General features: G+C 42.0%; 1 protein-coding gene across 1 annotated transcript in view; it reads left to right on the top strand.

The window, feature by feature from the left end:
* The window catches only part of epha6 (eph receptor A6), a 96,927-nt gene that overhangs the window by 14,471 nt on the left and 59,508 nt on the right, over positions 1-22,948 (top strand). Inside the window, exon 3 of the mRNA XM_029840020.1 lies at positions 11,327-11,990. Within this exon, the coding sequence (XP_029695880.1) occupies positions 11,327-11,990 (664 nt within the window). The remainder of the gene's footprint in view (positions 1-11,326; positions 11,991-22,948) is intronic.

Consider the following 22,948-nt stretch of genomic DNA (forward strand, 5'->3'; position numbering starts at 1 on the left):
GCTATCAGAAATGGATATTTTCCAATAATAATAAAACCAGGTCAATATAGGAATAATAAAATGTATTTGTCTTTAAACCAAGGAATGCATCTATAACTGTTTTATTAAGGAAAAGGGAAAAAATGGAAAATTAATATTATATAATGGGGTTTTGGTATTGCTTGATTTTGTCACAGAAAGACACACACATGCAGGGATTGAGACTGAAAAGTCCAAAAGTGAAATAAAGTGCCAGAAAATGCATCTAACAGGAGGTAAAACTCCTAAAAGTGTTCCTCCTCAAGCCCCTTTAACTTCACCTTGTGTTTCATAGAAATAAGTGTGATAAATGTACAAGAAGCATCTTTGTTACTCTTTAAGACAAGGTGCACACGTGCACTACCGACATCATAAAACTTAGATGCATATTCGTTTTGGTTCCGGTATTTTAGTCAGACAGGGAGGAAAATTGGGCCCTCATCCTCTGAGAACACACAGTATTAAATCTTAATATGGGAACATCCTGCGCACTCGCTCTCTCTCTTTCTCTCTCGCTCTTTCTCTCTCTCTCTCTTTCTTTCTGTCTCTCTCGCCCTTCCACACACTCCCAAAAACAGCAAGGTACCCCAGATAGAGGAAACCTGCCCAAGGTCACGGTGCTTTATCTCCAGCTGGCTGTTTACTCCTGTCTGTTTCACTTGACTTGCATCAGAAAAATATATTACGGTGACAGTGACATGTCGACTGCTCGCCAAACCTCGGCCTCCACTTCAGACGTTCCTACCGAGGATTTTTACTGCCGGCAGACCGAGCGGTGCCTGTGGAACCGGAGGTTTTGACAGATCTGCATGGTTTTATATTGACAAATTCTTTCTCTATTACAGTAACTGGTTCAAGATCTATATTTTCCTCTCAATGTTTTAAATACCCCTTCAGGTAATCCTACAAATATCATTGTTTATTAATTGTTTATCAAATTTTAGGGCGAGTTAATCCACAATGCACCTGGATAAGGTGATTAATTAATTTGATAGGAGTGGGCTTGCATAAATCCATGTACTTTTATGTGTTGGTGACTTTTCTTTCACCTCTAGGAACTATAATCTAGTTCATTGTGCTTTTTATTGTAAACAACAAAGTCTTGTGAAAAAGTGTGTTTACTGTCCACAGGAGAGCTCAGTCTCCCATCTGCTCCCTAGATAATCTGTCCAACTGGTTACAGCTTCACTGATTTCATCATAAAATACTTCCTGCAGGTAATTTTGTCACATAATTTCATATTTAAAATGACAACCAATCCTCCTTGACAGTAATTTGTAATTTGTACTACTACTGTCACTACTAACAGTAGTAGAAGTAGAATAATGTCCCGTGTCAGGTTCTTTCCTTCACCTGATAAACATCTTTCATCTTTGTCTCAGATTAAGCGTGGTTGATTGAAACTGGATTTTCCTTTTGGGCTGTCCATGTAACGTAGACTTATAACAGCTCTGTGCCTAGCAGAGCAATCTCGGTGCTTCATCAAGCTCTGACACGGCCATTTGTCACGCTCTCTGTGGACAGATAGGAAAGCAGAGGGGGATGCGCCCCAAACACACACAACGACGTGACTTTGGGAAGTGTTTCCCAGTGCGGTACGTGTGGTTTTATTGTATTTCGTTAAAGTAGAACAAAGTGAATCATCCCCTGTCGTGTCGTTTGAACACGTCAGTAAAGTGCTGAAGGAGCCACCGTGGAAGCTCCAAATGAAATACTCCATCAGAGTACTGTGGCATTTTTGGTGGCTACCTATTTTGACTATCTCTATCTGTCTGTTTCATCCTTCAGTCTCTAATGTATCATTCGGCTGCTTGCAGGACTTCATAAAAGCTAAATGCAGGTGTGTCCATCTCTGGTGCACATGAAATGCACATTTACAGCCACTAAAGCAGCAGCATTACCGCCCTGGCTGAAGCGCTGGAGACCATAACTACTGTAGTTCTACAGTCATTTAGTAGCATTCCAATGGGTCGACACTGGTTTGTGTTTCTTATTTTGTTGAATAGTTTTTTGATTTGTTGTTGGCTCATGGCTCAGAGCATCTGGACACCATGAGCGGATGTGAAGGCAGAAACCTTTTACTATCAGTGTTTCCACCACCTCAAGCTGCCGCTTTCCCGGTTTCTCTCCTTTTATCATCGGAAACGAGTGGATGATAGAAGAGACGCCGGCTCACTCGGCCGAAGATCTGCTGTTTACACCCTTTGTCTCTGTAACGCGTCGAACTGGAGAGAGACGAACAGCTTATTTCCCTCTCAGCTCCCTCTCAAGTCCATCTTCAATCTTGGATCCGACGTGGACGGGTGGTGGGGGGGGGGGTCTGGGTCAGAAGATGGGTCCTATTAGAGGGATACGGTTTCACTGCAGATTAATGTTTTGTCTGGCAAGCTCTCTGAAATGCACTTAACATTTCATACAAATTCCCGAGGATGCTGAAAGCCGCGCCTCGCCACACACATTTTCTCTCCGTCTGTATCTCTCTGCTGCTCTCTCCGTCTTAATTGATCGAGCCGGTCAGACAATCTTGCTTTGTCCGTGCTCATTTCCAGTCAGGCTTGTTTAAGTGTTACAGACTGGAGTCAGATGGCTTGACTAAGAGGAGATTACTCCTCCCTTTACCAGACAGGCCGACAGCAACATGCTAACTTAAAAACCTTGAACCTGAAATCACGCTGAGCATCCTGGAAATGGCTCTGTGATGTTAAAGAGATAATGGATCTTTCAACATAAATGCTGCCCGGCTCTGCCAACCTGCATGCCGTGGTGCAGACTGCAGATGTCCACACGACGTCCCAGGTCCAAGCAGAAGCAGGTGTCAGTACAACAGCTGCAGGAGTGAAATGCAACACTCTTCGCAATAGATTCTGCGCTAATAGATTTTTCCCGTATGTATAAAAAAATGTATTTTGCTTTTTATTGCTTTTGCTTTTTATCTGTCTTGTTTTTTATTTCCTATTTCTTTTCCAGTTTCTCTCATTTATCCCTCGTGCCCCCCCCCCCCCCCCCCATTCTCGGTTCCTCCTTACATTAAAGATGCAGACTGTAATAACGAGGCAACAGGCTGTGTGTTGGGGCGTTTGTGAGGGTGTTTCATTTGGTAGGTCTGCAGAAGGGGGGGGGGGGGGGGGGGCTTAATGAAATGATGCAATGACAATAACATTTTTACAGTCACAGCAGGAGTTTAGATTATTAATTTAATTTTATAGTGCGTCTCCTGCTGCTGCTTTATGACAGCGTGAATGTGGAATGAAGCTCATACCTGTCAGGGAAATTAATGAATTCGTTTTATGTGCAACTTCTTTGTAGTTGTTGCTACAAATAAATCTCTATATTATGAAACACAAGTGACTCATGTGCACGTCACTCAGCAGTGATGGCTGATGGGTCATTTTTCCTCTCCTTTTGCAATCATTCTCAATAAAAATGTAAAAGAAAATTGACATATTGCCCAACTACTACAGATCTCCAATAGCTATATTTACCAGAAACATCCCTAAAACAGAGATACAGTAAATGATAGTTTTCCTCCCTTCTTTTCAGGGTGAATGTTCTGTGATGGTGTCATAGATGTTGAGTTATGTTTACGGTATATTGTAAAACAAGGAGGCAAAGTAAGATTTTATCATTTTAATAATCAAAGTGACTTGTTTAGGTCATAAGGCTGCACCAGCCATAGGCCACAGGTCACTTTACCCTCTCAACTTTAGTTAGACAGCGTTTGTTCTTATCAAGGTAAACTGATCCACAAGGAAGCAAAAGTGGCAAGAAAAAAAAACCCGGAAGAAACCGTGAGCAGGACCAGGCTCATACAGGGGCACTATCCTTTTGATGTGTCTGAGGATGAAGAGAGGAGAGAAGAAAAAAAGGAAGGGGGAAAGACAAGAAAGAGGAGAACAGACACATTGATCACACCTCAAGCCACAAATTGTAATGAATTGAGGTTTGGCGACTAAAAGATGCCTCACAGTCCTTGAACCAATTGATCTGACTTGTTTGAGTAGACGAGTGTTGCTCCTGACAACACAGCTTGGCCTGTTTGCCACAAAACAAGAGTTTGTCCCCTTACTCCTCCTCAAAATAAAATAAAACATGTATTACCTACTGTATAGTTCAGGTTGTCTGCCCTGGTCTTAGCTGAACTCTCTATAGCTGCACACTGTGTGTGTGTGTGTGTGTGCGTGTGCGTGTGCGTGTGTGTGTGTGTGTTCCACTGTGATCTCAGATCAGGCAATAACTACTCAGGCACACATTGACATTCCAGACTGCCTGCCTGCTTGCCTCTCTGGCAAAAATAGAAATGTAAAACGACAAGCTCTTTTCCTCGGGTTTTTCCCACGCATAGTTTGTCTGAGCCGGTGGAGGCAGAATACGACGAGCTTTGGTCGGTGTCGGTTCAGATGAAAAACAAAACCAAAACCAAAGGTTGTTAAAAAGACGCCCTGGTAACAGACAGAAGATCCTTTCCTCATAGTGAGCCCAGTGAACATGGTGGTGACAAATATGTCAGATGCCAGCTGTGTGAAAACAAGACTGATGTTGAATTATTATTGGAATGATAATTATCCTCAGCTACTCTCGGAATGAACAGAAGGCACGCACATGGCTTTATAGGGAAAAGGCAGAGCGGCGGACTCAGTGGACTCTGCGCTTTCCTCAGTTTCCAGACTGAGAAAAACTGTTTATGTTAATGCCTTTAGAATAGTGAAAGTCCTTTACTTTATTGTGTATTTGTAGGGTATATGGTGCAGCGCAGGGGTCATGCAATATCAAAGAGGGTAAATACGCCATAAGTCACAATCTTTTTGGACATGGGCCATATTGGCTTTGATTGCCTTCTTTTAAGATCCGAGCTCAGCAGCAGTTCTGCAGCTGCAGCTTTCCCCTCTTTGCTCCAAGAGGCATTGCTCGCTGAGTAAGGGTGGAGTCCTGCCAGTTTTAAAAATCTCAAGAAAACTTATGTGGATCCATGAGCTCATTTTCTGTCATTTAAATCAATAAAGCTGTCAGTTTGTGCTGTGGAGAAAACTGCACAGGACGGAGGCTCCTCACCTACTGCAGATGGATTATATAGAAATCATAGGGGGGGAGGGAAAAACCCTCCTCCCAAATGTGTTAAATCTAGAAAAGAGCTCAAAAAGGCCAGAATGAAGGTAAGGACATATTCAAGGTGTGAGTATTTACTGAGTTTTGAATGCAGTCGGCATTCATGGACATCGATCCTCACATTAGTCCAAACTGTACAGCTTAACAGAGAGGATAAACTCCACCTTGATGTCTTTTGAGGATGACGGAGGCCAGGATGACAGTGTCACGATGCGGGGGCACCGCAGGGATGATAGATGGGTGGCTAACTCCACCCTGCTGGCTCCCGGTCCACTGTGATTGATGCGTGAATGTGAGGAGCACATGGTCTTGGATTTAATTTGCTCACCGCCGTCGACTTGTTCCTATTGATTTAGAGGTGCTCTGGTGGCCGGCAGCAGCAGGGTGTGTGTGTGTGTGTGTGTGTGTGTGTGTGTGCGTGTGTGTGTGTGTGTGTATGTGTGTGTGTGAGAGAGAGAGAGAAGAGAGAGAAATCAAGATGTACCAGTTACAAATGCATGTGCACAAAGAATGTCATAAATAGCAACAAGAAAGTCACGAATATATAAAAATCTGCACTGATGTTCATTTTCAAACCGATTGGAGCAATGATACAGTATTTTGTCGGTATAAAAAAGACTTTTGTTTATCTAGCGCAGGAACAAACCTGCTAAAGTTAGCACAAAGCTTTTGCTTTTTAAGTCTTTGAGAGTGTGTGTGCGTGTGCGTGTGTGTGTGTGTGTGTGTGTGTGTGTGTGTGTGTGTGTGTGTACGTATGCTGTATTTCTCTCTTTTTGGAAAATCTGTTGACATATTAAGGCCAGTGTCCACAGTAACATATTCCCTCAGAAATGGATCCTTTGGACTCATTTTCCATCACTATTGGACAGAAACAATTAAAAAAACTTGCAAGTTCACATCATAGGATGTTACACTCTGTCAGATGAGAGACTAAATGCCCATTTTGAGCATTTGCTGATCTGGTAGGGGGCCCCATTGGTGTACATATAGCACACATCAATGGCATATTAAAATGGTTCTGTTTTCTGAAGCTAAATTTTTGATATCTCTTGTGTGCAGCAGCATGGAAACCACTGTATCAATGACTGGAAAGCACGGATGAAACACGTAATGCCCTCTGAGCTACTGTTTCCCATCTGGGTCGCAGGTCTGGGCCAGAATGATAACTCCAGATTAATTGAATGAAATATTCATGCTATGGTCTCACCTTGAGTTCAAGTAGTTCTGGCATCTCAGTGAGAAGAAAAAAAAAACACTGCTGAATTTTCTCCAGACATCTGGTTTCCTCCCCGTGGTTCAATACCTGTTGCATTTTTCTGTAATTGAATAGTTCCGATTGCATCATCATTTCAGCTTATCTCAGTGGCAGAGCTGCGTTGGTTTGGTTAAAATGACGGATCCTCCGAAGACAACAAACAGCGCTGATGAAGGAATCGAGCTCAGTCACACTAAATCCAGGAAATGAGGTCCTGCACTCTGACGGCAGGTTAGAATTATTACCATCACATTAAAGATTTTCCAACACCCTCAATGTGCCCATTCAAAAAGGTACAAAAAGCACACAAGGAGAATCGATTTCCATGATTCTCTAATCGATATATAGATCATCTTGTTGGCACTCGGTTAAACACAATGACTGGGCCCAGGTTGCCAGGTATTGACGAAATCCCCCAAGTTAATCCCTGTTTGTCCCTAATGAGCTTTCTATAGACACACACACACACACACACAATGCACGGCTGTGTGATGAAACACACACCAGCACCAGACGCAGGGGTTGATCAGAGGAGACTTTATTCACACATCTAACAGTCTTTATTTGCAGCGAGCGTTCATTCTCAATCATAAATTAATTAAGATTTTACACATTTTTCTCTAATATGTCATTTCGCTGCTTTAAGGGTTTTACTCTTATTGTGTGTATCCTTTTTTAACGCTGTCAAATAACTGTCATCTGGCTCATCCGTTCAAAGAACGCACACACACACACTCACAGAGGTTTTTCATCCGTGGAAAATGAACACTGTGGAATTAAATAAGAATCTCTCAATCCCAGTGACAGTTTCATCATGCACAAACACACACTCTTGCAAGACAAAAGTGCACGAGGAAGGAGAAGGGAAACAGCTAACTTAGACATGAGGCAGTGGATTAAAAAAGCAGAGGAGCAGAGATGGGTCGGAAGGAAAGATGGAACAAAATCAAAAGATAAATGGGGTGAGTGTTGAAGAGTTCACGGTGGCAAATATGTCCACTGGACATCTAATTTGATTAAAATGATAAAAAACAAGGAATATTTGGAATAACACATCTACCATCTGATCATCTAGTAAAAATGGGATTCAGAATGATGAAATGAAAAGGGATCAAGATGGACATGTGAAAAACCACCCAAGTGGCCTCAACGTGGCGGCAGAGAAGGAAAGGCAGATGATAAAAGGGTGTCAGTGAGCAGTGAGTTATTGATTGAAAGGGAGGTTTTTTCATGCATTAGAAACTACAAATATATTTCTGAGGTTGTTAACTTGCAGCCCCTGAAAAAGAGGTCGTTTTTTGTGCTCAATTCAAATCCGCTGCCGTGGTGCTTTGTTGGAAAATGATAGAAATTCTGTCACTGTCACGATCAGTCAGTGTGTGTTTTCTGGCGCAGCCCAGGAAAATGAATATGAAGCTAAAACGGGCGCTGAGAGGTCCTCTTCACAGTTGCATTAATGGTTGCTGCCCGATAGAAGCATGACCTGGTTTCATGGCCAGCAAACCATCATTTTGTGTGTTTTCAGGCTTTTTTTCTTTTTTACTTTTTATTAATGTGCCTAAATGTTTAAGCGGTCCTTCTTGTCAGCAGATCTTTTCACTGTATCAGGATGATCCACCACATTCATTTCACCCTTGCACGTACAATATGTGGCCAGACACTTGCGAGGACAAAGGTTTTCATAGACTCTTCCTGTCTGCCTCGTAAACCTTAGCTCAGCTCTTTAACCTGCCCATCTCGTTACTGTCAGTAATATGATTATTAAGTAATTCTTTTATAGTCGGCCATAACACACTCTCATTCATGTGGAGGGACATTTGGCTTTTAAATTGTGATTAAATCTTTTCTTTATAACCTCAGAACCAGCAGAGTGGCAGAACCGTTTGGGATTGCTAAATGTTTAATTCCGGTCGAGGTCGGGTTGAGCAGGTTATGGCACCGTAGTTAAAAGTGACGCTTTCAATAGGGCGCTGGATTTCCGCCATTTTAATGAAAGGATACCACCTTTGGGCGAGTGGCCAGTAAAACGACTGGCTCTCTCTCTCTCTCTCTCGTGTGTGAGGGATCGGCTTTAAGACCTTTGGTTTCAGGCTGCAATCAATCAACCTCATTTTCAGACCGATTTTCAATTATGTATGTTCAGGGTAGATGGCAAGGTGAGGTGCCTGGCACGGCTTTAGCTAAAGAATTCTCTTTTAAAAGAACTTGGGTCACATTCAAAGACCATGATTCCACTCCTGCCAGTTTGGTGTGTTCCGTAGTTGAGGGACTAGTTTTGATGTCAATTCAAAGTAATTAACAGAGATTATTTGTGTAAAACAGTGCTGAAGGGTGCAAAAAAGGCAATGCCGTCAAAGCAGCCCGGTTAGTATTATTGCTTGATATTGTTTGCTAGATGACATGAATTTTGAGTCCTGGAAGTTGGAAGTTTGTGATGCTAGATGTTCATTTAGCATGGGGGTAGGGTGTTAGGACATGGTAGGACTTTTGTCCCTTGGTTTCACACCCATCTTTGCATCTCTGTGTCACACTTTATCTAAAAAGAGTTTGAGCCTTTTTATTTGTGTCTCAACTTTTCTTCTTTTCCATCTCTGCTTGGAAGCGAATATGCTGTTCTCTTTTCATCTCTGCTATCAGCTCCATCTGTCTCCATGTCCTTCATGCATTACTTATTGTATTAAAGAATATAGTCCAATAAGAGAAATGCCTTCACTTTTATGTCACGATATTAGATCCCAAATCCATCCAAAAACGGCTGTAAAAAATGTCCTGTAATAAACGGCATCTGACCTTGCTGTTGAAAACCTTGGTTAACCCGTCGTTGAAGGAAACTTCAGCTCATCAGTATCAGAGCAGCATAAATCAGCGGCATTGTTGTCCAATTAGGTAGAAGCCAAAAAGGAAGGTTAACCCTTCAATGCTGGATTATCTCTCTGTTTCCACTGTTAAAAGAAAATGGAAAAAAAAGTTGAAGGAATTCATGCATTCGATCTTTTGAGGTTAAATCTATGTGTATTTTGCAGTATGCTGGATTTACACTGATGACAGCTGTGACATTCCCCCACATGGACAAGGCTTCGTGTTCATTGTTGTGGGGCGTTTAGAGTAGCATTAGAAAGCAGCTGCCAGGGACTCCATCCACCATTGTTTCTGTACCTGGAGAACATCCACCCATGCATGGGGAGGACATACAAAGCCACCCAAAACTGCGATTCAAACCAGCAGAGGCGTCAACCACTGAGCTGCCCTGCATGGAGAGCAAGGATTTGTGTAATGACCTGTGCTGCCAGTAGGGGGAGTCCCGACTTCCAGCCTGCAATTCTCTTCATGTTAAAGTGTATAATAGTGGATCTCAATTACCTCCGTATCGGTGGTTGGATATTAGTAATTTGTTTTTACCGGGGACTGAATTGCCTTCAATCTGCCACACTGTAGCGCTGGGTGGACTTAGTTTATTCATATGCATCATCTTTCATCTTCATATTTAAAAGCAACACTTATAAGATCTTTCCGTGGTTGGAACATACCGCCTTTAGATCTCCAGTTTTAGAGATGGAGCAAATCAGGCTTCGATCATATAATCTGCAAGTAAACAGCTGTTGTGATTGCCTAGTGACAATACTTTAGCAACATTCCTTAAAAACTAGATAAATAAAAATCCTTTTCCCGGGAGAGGCTTTGTTGTACGATGACAACCGTCACAATCCAATCAGTTTTCTAAAGCATACAGACACACCTTGAGAGGGAGACATTAAAACATATCGACTTTGGATGATTGAAATGGCAACACGGTTTTTATTATTGCTCTCATGTTGAGCCGAATGCAAAACAGATTTTTAAATGTGCGAGCTTATCAGGCAAATAGTTTATTGGTGAGTTAAAACAAACAGTTATGCATTTGCCTATAAAGAAGCTGTTAGTAATTAATTAGAATTGGGATCTCTCCTCCCAGACCGCAGAATAGGAGGCCTGTGTGTGAGCGCGCGTGTGTGTGTGTAGATAGGTCACAATTAAATACAGAACAATAGCTACAGTAGATGAATGTGTTTCCATGTATGTTATAAACTCACCACCCAAATCCATCTCTTGCGTTTGAATGTAGGATTGTTTGTAGTGTTCGACTCAGGAGACGGACGTCCGAGAGTGCAGAGGGGCATTTCAACCGCTCAGATATGGAGGGTTGTTGTAGCTTATCTGTGGTCCACTATAGATTTATGTTATAGGGCTTTTCATGCAAATACAAAAGGATCTAGCAGTTTAGGTCGTCATACTCCAACCATGTGTGACAAAATGGTTTGTAATTTGTGGCTAGCTTTTATAGAATAAGGGGGAGAGTGCAGGTATGGCTGCAACACTGCAAGCAAAGTGATTTCAGAGCTTTTCTTCCTCCTCGGGCAGGTAATTTGATTCCTGCAGGTTCCTGGAGGATCATCCAAGTAGCCAGTCCCCATTCTAATAAAAGCTGAGCTCTGCAGGACCAGGAGGCTAAAAACCCCCATTAACTTCTCTCCCGTCAACATGGGGACAGGTAACCCCTTGACCCTGGAGAGCTCCCACATGCCCTGATCATGTGACCCAGGAGTTGCAAAGCTGATGAGGAGACAGCTGGAGTCTGACACCACTGGGAGAAAAGCTGCGAAAGAGTTGATGGGAGCAAAAGAGGAAGAGAAGATTGTCTTTTTGGCTGCCATGATTTGGAAAATTAGGCATACATTTAGACCTCCCTGAAATGTATTGCCAAATGCTTTTTATTCCTCACCAAACTTCTTTTATGCTTTTTAAATGATCGTGTATCCTCTATATGTAATTATCGCCATTTAACAGGAGCGTAACAGCTTGGTTGTGACAGCAGTTCTCTTTGTGAGGGAACATTTGCTCTTTTTTGATTGTAATTTCAATGTTGTAATTTTGTTTGATCCACCGTCTCTCTTTTCCTTGTTTCCTGTTCAGTGGGATGCTATCACAGAGATGGATGAGCACAACCGGCCCATCCATACTTTCCAAGTGTGCAACGTGATGGAGCCCAATCAGAACAACTGGCTTCGTTCAAACTGGATCCCTCGACAGGCCGCCCAAAAGATTTACGTGGAGCTCCGCTTCACCCTACGCGACTGCAACTCCATCCCCTGGGTGTCTGGCACTTGCAAGGAAACATTCAATCTCTTCTATCACGAGACCGACGAGGCTCACGGTGTGAAATTCAGGCCCGCGCAGTACACTAAAATCGACACCATCGCAGCCGACGAGAGCTTTACCCAGATGGACCTCGGCGATCGGATCCTGAAACTCAACACTGAAGTGCGGGAGATGGGACCCATGACCAGGAAGGGCTTCTATCTGGCTTTCCAGGACATCGGTGCCTGCATCGCTTTGGTGTCAGTGAGGGTTTATTACAAGAAGTGTCCCTTCACGCTGAGGAACCTGGCTTCTTTTCCCGACACGGTGCCTCGTGTCGACTCCTCCTCACTGGTGGAGGTGAGGGGGGAGTGCATCCAACACGCTGAAGAAAGAGACACACCCAAGCTGTTCTGTGGTGCCGATGGAGACTGGCTGGTTCCCTTGGGAAGATGCGTCTGCAGCGTTGGCTACGAGGAAATCGATGGCTCGTGCATTGGTGAGTTTTCCAGTCCGGTTCCCCCCCTTTATTTATATACCTGGAAGAAACTAAAAAAAGATGAAAAGCCATGTATATACAGTATGCCTCCATACAAGAGCAGAGTGAGTGGATCTGATTAGGCATGCATGAAGGTATGTATTTCTGTGTATCAGCGGCGTGCCACCTGCCGTCCTGGAGGCTCGCCTCGGTCAGGCAGATAACCTCGGCTGGCTGGGTAGCGGTTTGATCCCCAACACTCAGATATGAATTATCTCTGGAAGCACCACTCAGTTGAAAAGCTATAGTACACACACCACACCTTCATGAAAATCCACCTTGCCGCGTACGGGTCTGGTGTCAGGGCAGACGCGCGGCTGCACATGACAGTAATCTGCAAATCTGTTATCTACAAGTCCAAGGTGCTCAGATAAACTGTTCCCCCTCTCTGAAATGATGCTGCATTCACTGACTCAACACTGTCAGGCAGGCAAGCAACAATGGAGTATCACTCAAAAAACACCGTTAAATGCCTTTAAATATGCTGGGAATAGGGGACTCATATAGAGAGCTGCTAACAGCTAAATAAACTGCTAAGTAACTCAGTGCTTCAGCATGTGATGCGCATGGGCACAAAACCCTTCCGTCTATTCAGCTATGCTTTCAGCTCTTTAGAAAAATGCTTTTGAGACTTCTCAGTGCCCATCGCCCCCACTCTAGAACCAGATGTCCTTGTACGGCTGATTACTATTCATCCTGTCACACTTGTTAGCGAGGTTCCAGCTGCAATTACAGCTGCATCGCAATCAGCATGCCAGAAGATAAACTGGGTTTAGGTGCTTATTTCATAGCTGTCACAGTTCTTTCTCTTTTTTTCTTCATCTGTTCACTCCCTGTCATGCTGCTGGTCAAGGCCCCCCTCCACACACACACACACACACACACACACACACAGCACACTACAACAATGTGGGATGTGAAAAACAAGTGTCATATATTCATCACAAACTAGAGAGAAGGACGTGGACCAAAATAACAATGGTTAAAAACTCATTCTTGAAGGCAAAACTGGTTATTTTATTTCTACTTTTTTTTCCTACCCACTATGTTCAAAAGAATACGCGTCACTTTTTTTTCCTACCCACTATGTTCAAAAGAATACGCATCACAAGCTGCATTCATTTAGCATTTTAGTTAATCATTTTTCCACCTTCTTTCCTTTCCAGCTTCCCTTCCTATTTTCCTCCCTCTCAAATGTAGATTTCACAGTTGAGTTGAGTTTGGTCCTTTGCGCAGAACCGTGACTTTTTACTGCAGCGTCAGCTCCAAAATGCAAAATACTTGTTCATTGTTCCAGGATTCAAACAGGCATTGTTATTAAAAGTCTCTTAAGTTTCCGTTGGAGCATCTTTGGACAGTACAGAAGAAACAGTGAGGTGAGTGTCTGAGCCAATGACCCAAATCTTTTTAAATACTATGTCTGCCTGGTTGGGACGGAGAACAACAGCAGGTTTTAGTGATTTTAATTATGTAAAATAATCAATATTTTATGGTTTAACATTGTACTTTGTGTTGTGCTTTTTGTAATAGTTGTCAGAATTTAATATTACATAGATCTAAACTCTAGTAAAGCCTTAGTGGAGGCACAGAGATGGCTCTCACCACCAGCTGGACTCTATGGATGCTGCCTGATTGTAAATGCCAATTTTTTTCCAAATATCTTGCAGATTAGAACATTTTTCATGCTGTTATTTGTACAGTAGAGTTGTCTTGTTCAAGTGTCCTGTTGGACAATTGCAATAAAATCTAGTTCATTGAAACCCCCACTACTTTAGGCTAATGTCTATATTTCTTTATAAAGACACACACACGCACATCATTTTCACATTACTTTAATTGTAATACAGCCCCACTGGTGTTGTTACCACTGTCTGCATAATAGCCTTGTTTGAGGTTTTTAATTTTTTTTGAAGAACTATGAATAATGGAATTCCAGTCCATTTATCTGTGGGATCTGTGTGTTTGCAATTTTTTGTCACCAAGTTTGCTAAACTGAAGTTGTAAAGAGGAGTCCCATCCCCACAAGATTATCTGTTTACGACACATTCATTGACACGTCAGACTTTAGCATAAAATAACAAACCCAAAAGAAAATAAGACAATTTCTTGCTACATGTGCCATTATCCAAAGATTTAAAAAAGAAAACAATTTCAGAGCCTGACTTTGTGTTCAAAAATGCATCATAAATTTTTTTCAACTAGTATTTAAGTTTGGTCTTTTTTAAAATATAATTTCATTTACACATTTAAATGCCAAATTGCTGCCAAGATTTTTCATCCTATAACATTTTTTCCTGTAATTGAACAATTCATGGGCACTGCTGTGCTAATGTAAAGTGACATTCTGGTATAAACAACCCGAAAAAAAGTTTCTCTTAACACATCTTCAATTAGAGAATGACAACAGTCGGAGAATGGTTACAGCACATATCCTGCAGCCTGTCAGTCAGACAAATAAGATGTTGCACACAGAGAAAGAGAGCCAGAGGGAAGGAGGGAGGATGTGAAGTCAAACAGCATTCAAATCACACCCACACCCAGGCGTAGATGCAAACCACGCCAGACCACCTGGCAATATGGTCTTTAAACACACACACACACACACACACACACACACACACACACGCACAAAAGGGCTAGAGTATGGGCAACTTAGTGTGAGTCCAAAAGACAACATTTTTCTCTCACAAAACAAACTCTAACCCACACAGTAAGACACACCGGGGGGGCTCAGGCTGGCATCAGCGACAGAGCTGTTTACAGATGGGCCACACTGCAGGGAGACACTGTGACATTTCAGAAAACGATGGTTTTAGTTTAACAAGCACAGCCCTTTAGGCCTAATTGGGTTTGGGTTTGTGTGCATGTGTGTGTGTGTGTGTGTTTTTGTACTATATATGGAAACGGTTGTCAGATTATTTTAATCCCACTTTACTTAGAATCAACAGACATGGAAATAGTAAAGGACATGTAGGTTCTCCAAAGAGTATGCTGATACCTCTCCATTTCATCACACTTTGTCGTGCTTTCCACTGTTGCCTTCTGAAATAAATGGAAACATCTGTAAGAAGACATGAAAGTGCAAATGGACCTGTCCGATCTCTTTTTAAATTCATTGTATTTTTTCTAAATAAATCAGTGTAGATCATGCATTGTGAATGGCATGTAGATGAATATTACAATTGTTAAGCATACCCAAGGAATATGTGTCTTGACAAATACCCTCCGTGTGTTGCTGCTGTCAACCCACCGCTCACTTACATTTTCCTCCGATTTCCATCTATCTGATCTGGAGATAAAGTCCTGTTATTGAAAACAAAGATGAAGTTTGGTGTTACCTTCCAGTTTTCGTGGAGGAAAAACTGTTGAGTAACGCTTGACAAGCAGTGACCAGTGAGGCAAGGTGGTGTAAAAACATTCTGCAAATTTCATTCATCAAAAGAACAAGTGAAGGGTGAACAGATTTCCGTGCCACATAAATGAAAGCGAGATACCCAAACAGGCTTGACTAATTAACAACAAAAGAACAACAAAAAAGGCCTCAATGTTTTGTTTTAAGATTTGTGGTGAATAAGACATCCAACTGTGGCACCAGCTGATAACAGTCTATTATACAAATGAAAAACCTCTCCAGGGTTCCCCAGGTCAACGTCAGTGCACAGCCTCTAACCACAAACACAAACCTCTCTATATTTACATCTACCAAATCTCCTTCGACCAGCATCCAACACAAAAATGTTCCAGAGCTCTGAACTTCAGATCTTTTAGGGGGGTCATGTGGCATCTTTGCCATGAAATTCACAGCCTGCAGCTAGTTTACCAATCCTCCCCTAAATATTGAGACGAGGAACCTGCACAGATACAGATAGACAGACACACCACTCAGTCCCAACCATCACAGCATCACATTGGTCACAATGAAATCCTGCTGGCCACGTCTGTATTCACAACATGTGCAGTCCCCTGCTGTGCCACTGATTGGTTGTGACCATGCCGTAGGGATCAATGGTTTGGCACCATGAAAAATGGGCGCCATCTGGAGTGGGCCAGGGAGGTCGGGGAGCGGGTTGCAACGAGCTGAGACTTGTCATCTTCCTACTCATGCTACAGCTTGATCTTTCTACCACCTGGCACTGACCCGCTCGCTGATCCTTGGGCTTGTGTAGATGTGAGACTCAGTGAATCGGGACGGTGGCTCGACTACACTGACAATTGTTTAAACCAGTAAATTATTTTCCTTTTCTCTGATAACCTTAAAACAGAATCAGCTAGCTATAATGGTTATGATGTCACGATTCCTCCTTAAGCTGGTACTATTCTTCCATGGTAAACCTTTAAAATGTCTTAAAACAATGAAAACTGCATCCATTTTAATGACCTCTCTTGTTCCATCACACCACCTTTAGTTGAGTCAGATGCAGATCAGATCCATCCCATTGCCACTTCCTCCCATTATGCCAGCCTGAACAACTGTGATGCATCAGTGGTTTACAAAGGTCCTTCCAATCGCTTGTGTTGTACCAACCGCATACAATGAATCAGGCGGTTAAGAACATATTAACCACTAGTGTTTTGTCAACAATTGATTGAGCTGGTTTTACTTTGTATTCGCTTGGAGTCCGTAGCGGAAGAGAAAGGGTCGCGTCCCTAGATCCCACCAAAAGCGCGAGACTCAAGGGATTTATCAGGGCCAGTCTGGAGCAAAAAGAATAAAAACAGGACACTAAACCAACAAAGCCTCCTCAGACCACTGTGGGTGTTCTGAGGAAGCGGTAAAGAAGATTAAATTAACTTGTATGTTTGTGCGCTCCACAATGCTGCTTGTGTTTACCGAGATGTTCTGTATATCACTTACTTACTGTTTATATTTAAATATATCACTTCATAAGCATTTAGATGCTCTCATGTTGTTGCAGTGCAAACTGTAATTAAGAACAAATGTGGAGAGGGAGCATGCTTAATTGCATTTGTCAAGCCGGATGGGTTGTCAGGCACCCAGAGATCCCGTCATCTCCTCGCATTTGAACAGTTTAAAGAATAAATTATGCAGATTTCACTTTTTGTGAGTTCTACTTGCAACGTGAACTTGCCGTGACTTCTGCTTGGCTTTTATTCCCCTCCCTTCCCCGAGAATTACTTCAAAGCCGGGACGTGATCAAAGATGGGCGAAGGGGTGGAAAAAAAGGAAAAAATTCCCCAACGTACCGGCACCCTGCATACATACATAGATCCTCCGCCTGTCTCAGCACCACGCGCTCTCTCACTCAGTAAAAACAAAAGCGAGCAACGGCGTCTGATCTCGCTCTTTTTTGTCTCCTCGAACACAGTCCTGTCAGACGATGCAACATTTCAATTGATTTCTCCGCTCCCTCACATGTGCATGTTCTATTTTAGTACGTAACCAAGAGACTGAATTAGTCATTAAAGGATATGTATAGCACGACATGGCCCAGATAAGACATCACAGGCCGGGATTGAAGAGCAGACTTGTCACAAATGAAAGCACATTTTAGGAGGCGGAGATAGATCATCCCTAGTGGATTAAATGAGGAGGGGGGAGGGGGGTTATTTAGGGTTCAAGATTAATTATCACAGTGCTTATTAAATGGCAGTTTATTTATCCATATGTACAGGAGCTTGTACAGCTGTGTACATAATTCAATCATATATGTGGTGGAACTGTTGTGTAGGAGATCAGTCATTTATATAAGAATCTATCAGTACCAGGAGGATTAGAAAGGATGGAGGATGACTTGAAATATGTTCCAAATTAAGGCCTCACTCTTTTGACTACGATTTCCATTTAATTGCCTCTCAAATTGAGACATTTAAAATTGTTGCTGGGGTTCTTCAGTTTGAAGACTCTTCTGATCATCTGGAAAAATGATTCCTGATCGATTTGATCCCTAGTGTGATAGTTTATCTGTAACAAAGAATTTACTGGTAACAAAAGTATAGAAGGGGGAAAAAAAGCCATTTATATCGAAACAAAATGAGCCTTATATTTTACCCTACAATATTGGGTTAATTCTCTCATCAATCTTAACTTGAAATACATCAAATTCAGGTCACAAGGGGTATTTTTCCAGTTGTTATTTTCCATATAGATTAAGTGCGACCATATGTGTATATCTCTGTCGCACTATCACTCTATTTTCTCATATGAGCAGCACCAGAGCAGAAACTGAGCCGATGACCCCAGGGTACGAAAGGCTTTAACTAGCAGTAGGTGTCTCTCAATGTGCCAGACTGCAGCAGCCAAGCTTGTTAGTCACACTGGTGGAATGGCACACATGCACACACACGCGTATGTAGACACACACACGCGCGCGCGCGTGTCCCATGGATAGACTTAATCCAGTCATTGAATTCAGCATGTAGAGATAGCACAACTGGGTCAATTCTGGAGAAGAGCATGGTGTGAAACTGTTACCCTGGGGCTGGATTGAGGTCTGAACTTTGGCTGACCCCCACCATCAAATGCAACTGTACAATAAAATCGCAGAATTTGCCCGATGGAATCTGCTTGAGCTAATTCTGACAACTTCATTGATCAGGCTAAAACTCACATTTAAGCCGCAGGAAGAGTAGCTGGCTCTTGGATCAAATGCGGCATCCGTAATTGAGTTGCGCTTCATGTCGAGCCAGATGAGAGAGGAGTTGCTGTAGCCGAGGAGCTGGGAATGTTGGTCCGCTCCTGATTTCAATTTCACATATGTAATTAAGGAAATAATATGCCTCTGGATGGAAACATGAAGAGTTGATTCAAAAGGTTAAAAATGATGAACTATTGCCAGTGTGTACACTGTACCTGTATGAGTGCTTGTCCTACTTTAGTCATGATATTCAATTCAACCATTTTAAGTGCTTTACATGTTTAATTGCATTGTTAAGTAGCAGATAATGAAAAACGTCTCACTAAAGTTAAAAAGATTCTTAACTTGTCAGTGTTTTGAGGGATTTTCTCTGTTGAAATGTGGCTTTTTTCAGATGACAAATGGAGGTTAATGTAATCTGTGCATGACTGATGCATAATTCATATCTTTTAACGTCATTCATGTAGGTGCATTCAGTTACAGAAGAAGGACATAATTGAGTGGAAATGGGAGCGGTAATCAATCAGTGCAGACCTAATGAACCAGCTGTTCTCTGAAAGATTCTTCTTTCAAATGTAAGATTTGATTATTGAAACTTGAAGTTTTGGAGATTATTCTGGTCTTCACCACGGACAGGTCACCCGTCCATCACTCACACCTAGGGGCAATTTTGAGTCTTCAATCAACTTTATGTTCACATTATTGGACTGTGGGAGGAAAGTGGTGCAGCTAGAGAGAAAAACTACACTGGCAAGGCAAGATCATGCAAAGTGTAATGGCTGGAATCAATTCCAGAACCTTCTTCCTGAAGCAACTTTGTCCACTGCAGATTTTTACCAAATTTTGCAATCAATAGTGTAGGCTATAAATGTGAGCTGTGTGTTTCCTCATTTAACTTAGGAGCACAATGCGGTGCAGCTAACAACGGCTCATAGTTATTAGAATGTATATTTGCATCTCTTTAATATAGTAAATAGGTGTAATGAATGTAAATAATGCAAATATATATTTTACTGCAATATGTTGTTACCTGCTTAAATGAACAGGTTCTTTCTCCACTTTGCACTACAGTCAATTTAAGTGGTCAAGCTTAGCCACAACTCAGCTGTAGATTCAAAATATCACCTCTAGTGGAGCCATTTTAAACAGCCATTACTTTTTGTAATGGTAACACTGTGCACCATTAGCCTTCAGCAACAAGTCAAATGTATTGTTCATCTGGAGCCCTCCGAACATCCAAAGTAGATTTATATGATAGAATAAAGGCCAAGTTTCAGAGACAAAACGGGCATTTTGTAATGTCGGCGTATAGTTTGTGTGCCTGTGTGTGAATGTGTGTTCTTGTACAAGCGTAGTGGTGAATTTCATATTTCTCCTGCAAAGTGAGGACATTTTGGGGAAATTTTTACCTGGTCCTCACAAGTTCAAGAGTCTGTATTGGTTGGGTCAGGCTGGGGATGTAAGCCCTCACAAAGATAGAAGTATGATTGTGCGTGTGTGTGTGTTTATTTTGTTTCAGCTCCCAGCTCAGTGTGTATTTAAAGGGTCATGTGTCCTTATTATCTATCGCCAGCTGCAGCCAGGAGGCAGCTCATCCCACTCGAGCTGATGTATGCTTATTGAGCAGCCAGAAGCAAAGACTGTAGCCTTGATTTATAAACTAATACAGCTTGTTTTATTGGGGATTGATCTCTCTGCGTCTCCATCAGTAAAGAGTCCCCTGGTCTTTATTCAGAGTGACAGAAGGTAATAAAGGTATGGATACAAAAAAGAATGACAAAAGTGCTCATAATTATGCTGCTTAGTGCCTCCCCCTCTCGCTGACATTCATTTATCACGCCGTATAACCAAACTTCAAAAAGTTGAAATAATGTTTGGCCTGAAGTTTTAAAACTTAATTTAGTGTGCATGTGTCTGACAGGCATAAATGAAATCACCTGAAGGTTGCACACATGGACAGGGTGCAGACTGACTTAATATATTTTGGCAGTGACAGATTTCTTTTGATGGAGTGACAGAAAAATCTGAAAGCTGTCCATCATTTTGAGACAGTGGGAGCTGTCCATCGATACATAGATTTTGATATGCAGTCAGCTCCTGCAGACCAGCTGTGCAATGCACGAGGGACCAGTTCAAAGACTCACTGGGTCATTCTTGCTTTATAATGTGAATTTGTGTGTTTGCTGATTACAAGTTTGATCCAGACTGCCTATTTAATGTTCTATCAAGTGTGATAAGCTGGTATTTCTTTGTGAAATTGCACCTGTCTGCAGTCTGTCCTTTCTTGATTTCCTTGGTGAATCAGCTGTAACTAGGTTTGAAATTCATGACACTCAAAAAATGCAAAACATCAGATCCGCTAAAGACTGAAAAGAATAGATTGGAAGAGGCTAATTAGTAATTTTGTAAATTAGAAAGTCTCCAGTTAGTTTATCATTCTTCTTTGTTTTGAAGTGCATATTTAAGGCATTCCCGACTGTGATGCAAAGCTCAGAGTCAGCGTGTGTTGACTTTGCTGAGACAGATCTGCAAGAACTCGCAAACAGACGCATAAATCAAAGGCTGAGTTTTAACCTCTGCCCCCAGCAAGCAGAGGTGTCACAGTCCTCACTTTAGCAGTGAAGTGCGCAGCTCTCTGCAGCCTCTTAACGGAGCATCTTGAATGCATTAATTCATCTCATGACAGTTCTTCAGTTTGACGCGCTCCTCTCAGCTCCATCACACTCACAATGACGCAGAACAGACGTGGGATAAAATACGAGGGGAGCGTACTGTTTCATTCTGTCTGGCCCCGGGATTCCTGTCCGCACACACTTGGCAGCTTTAAGTGTTTGTTAAAGCCCCTGAAGAGGGAGGTTTATGGACACAACTGAAGTTTGTGTCACCAGATGACGGAGGTAATGGAGCTAAACCAGACACCAGCTCAGGCATCTCCATCATACAGAGGAAACTCTCCTGACATTTCCAACACCACATGTCGTGCTGAACAGAGTCAACGGCAGGAATCTAACGGAAGGATTTGTGTCCTTGGGTCGTAGCAGCTCAGTCTATTGGAGACTGGGCTGAGAAGCGGAGGGCTCTAGGTTCGAGTCCCTGTCTGGACAAAACCTGGAAGGTGTTCTGGTAGTAGCGGAAGGTGCTATAACACCTGCAGAGCAATGCCGAGGTACCCTTGAGCAAGGTAGTAAACTCACAAATGCTCATATAGGACCCCTCATCCAGGACCTGCCCTCAACCGAAATGTGCCCCTCCCGTGACCCCGAAAGGGGATATTTGTGTGTGATATTTGACTCCACTAAAACAGAGTGCCATAGTTTCTCTAAGATTCTGGAAAAACTTTTCAATAATAGACTATACAATTTTATAGATAAATATAATATACTTAATGACAACCAATATTGATCCTTTATTGACTTAAAAAACGCCTTTGACACAATCAATCATAAATTATTATTTTAAAGAAACTTGAACTTTATGGAATAAGAAGTGTAGTTTTAAGTTGGGTTAGTCGTTACTCAGCAAACAGAAAACAATTGATCTAATTAGACCATCGCTTCAACAGGATACTGCCTGTTTTGTTCCCCAGGGGTCGGTGGGCCCCAAAATGTTTGTATTATACATTAATGACATATGTAATGGTTCAGAACCGCTTTTGTTTGCAGAAGGTACCAATATCCTTTGATTTAAACAGTGTTATTGAGCTTATAAATTCAGAAATGTGCAAATTAAAATTGCGGTTTGATAGAAATAAATTATCATTAAATCCATGCAACACAAAAATAAGGTTATTAGGGAATTGTGGTAAACTTGCAAGCAAATGTTCAAATAAATGCTGTGGATAATAAAAGGATGACTGCAAGTGAACATCTGGGAATTATAATTGATGAAAATCTTAATTGGAAGCCTCACATACACATTTACAGTTGCAGTATTATGCAAAGCAAATCAGGTTCAATCCATTGTGCTCTTGTATAACCATATCTGACCTACAGAGATCTGGGGCCACAATTATTGGAATTCCCTTTAATTTCCATACATTCTATAGAAAAGAGCAATCAGGATACTAGACAAAGCTAGCTACAGGTACCATACAGGACTGCTGTTTCTGCAATCAAGGCTACTTAAACTCAGGGGACAAATGGCACCGACCATGTTCACAGCAAAAAATAATCAGTTACTAGGAAACCGCATGTTCAGTCAGAGGGAAAGAAAATATAATTAAAGGGATTTATTTACTTCACAAAAGCAAATGTAAGAAAACCAAACCTTTGGTGAAACCAAAGAATGAATTAAGCTTTGCTCCTTGTTACTCCTTTTTGAATA

The sequence above is a fragment of the Takifugu rubripes genome, chromosome 1 (genome assembly GCF_901000725.2).
Source record: "Takifugu rubripes chromosome 1, fTakRub1.2, whole genome shotgun sequence".
Taxonomy (NCBI): Eukaryota; Metazoa; Chordata; class Actinopteri; order Tetraodontiformes; family Tetraodontidae; genus Takifugu; species Takifugu rubripes.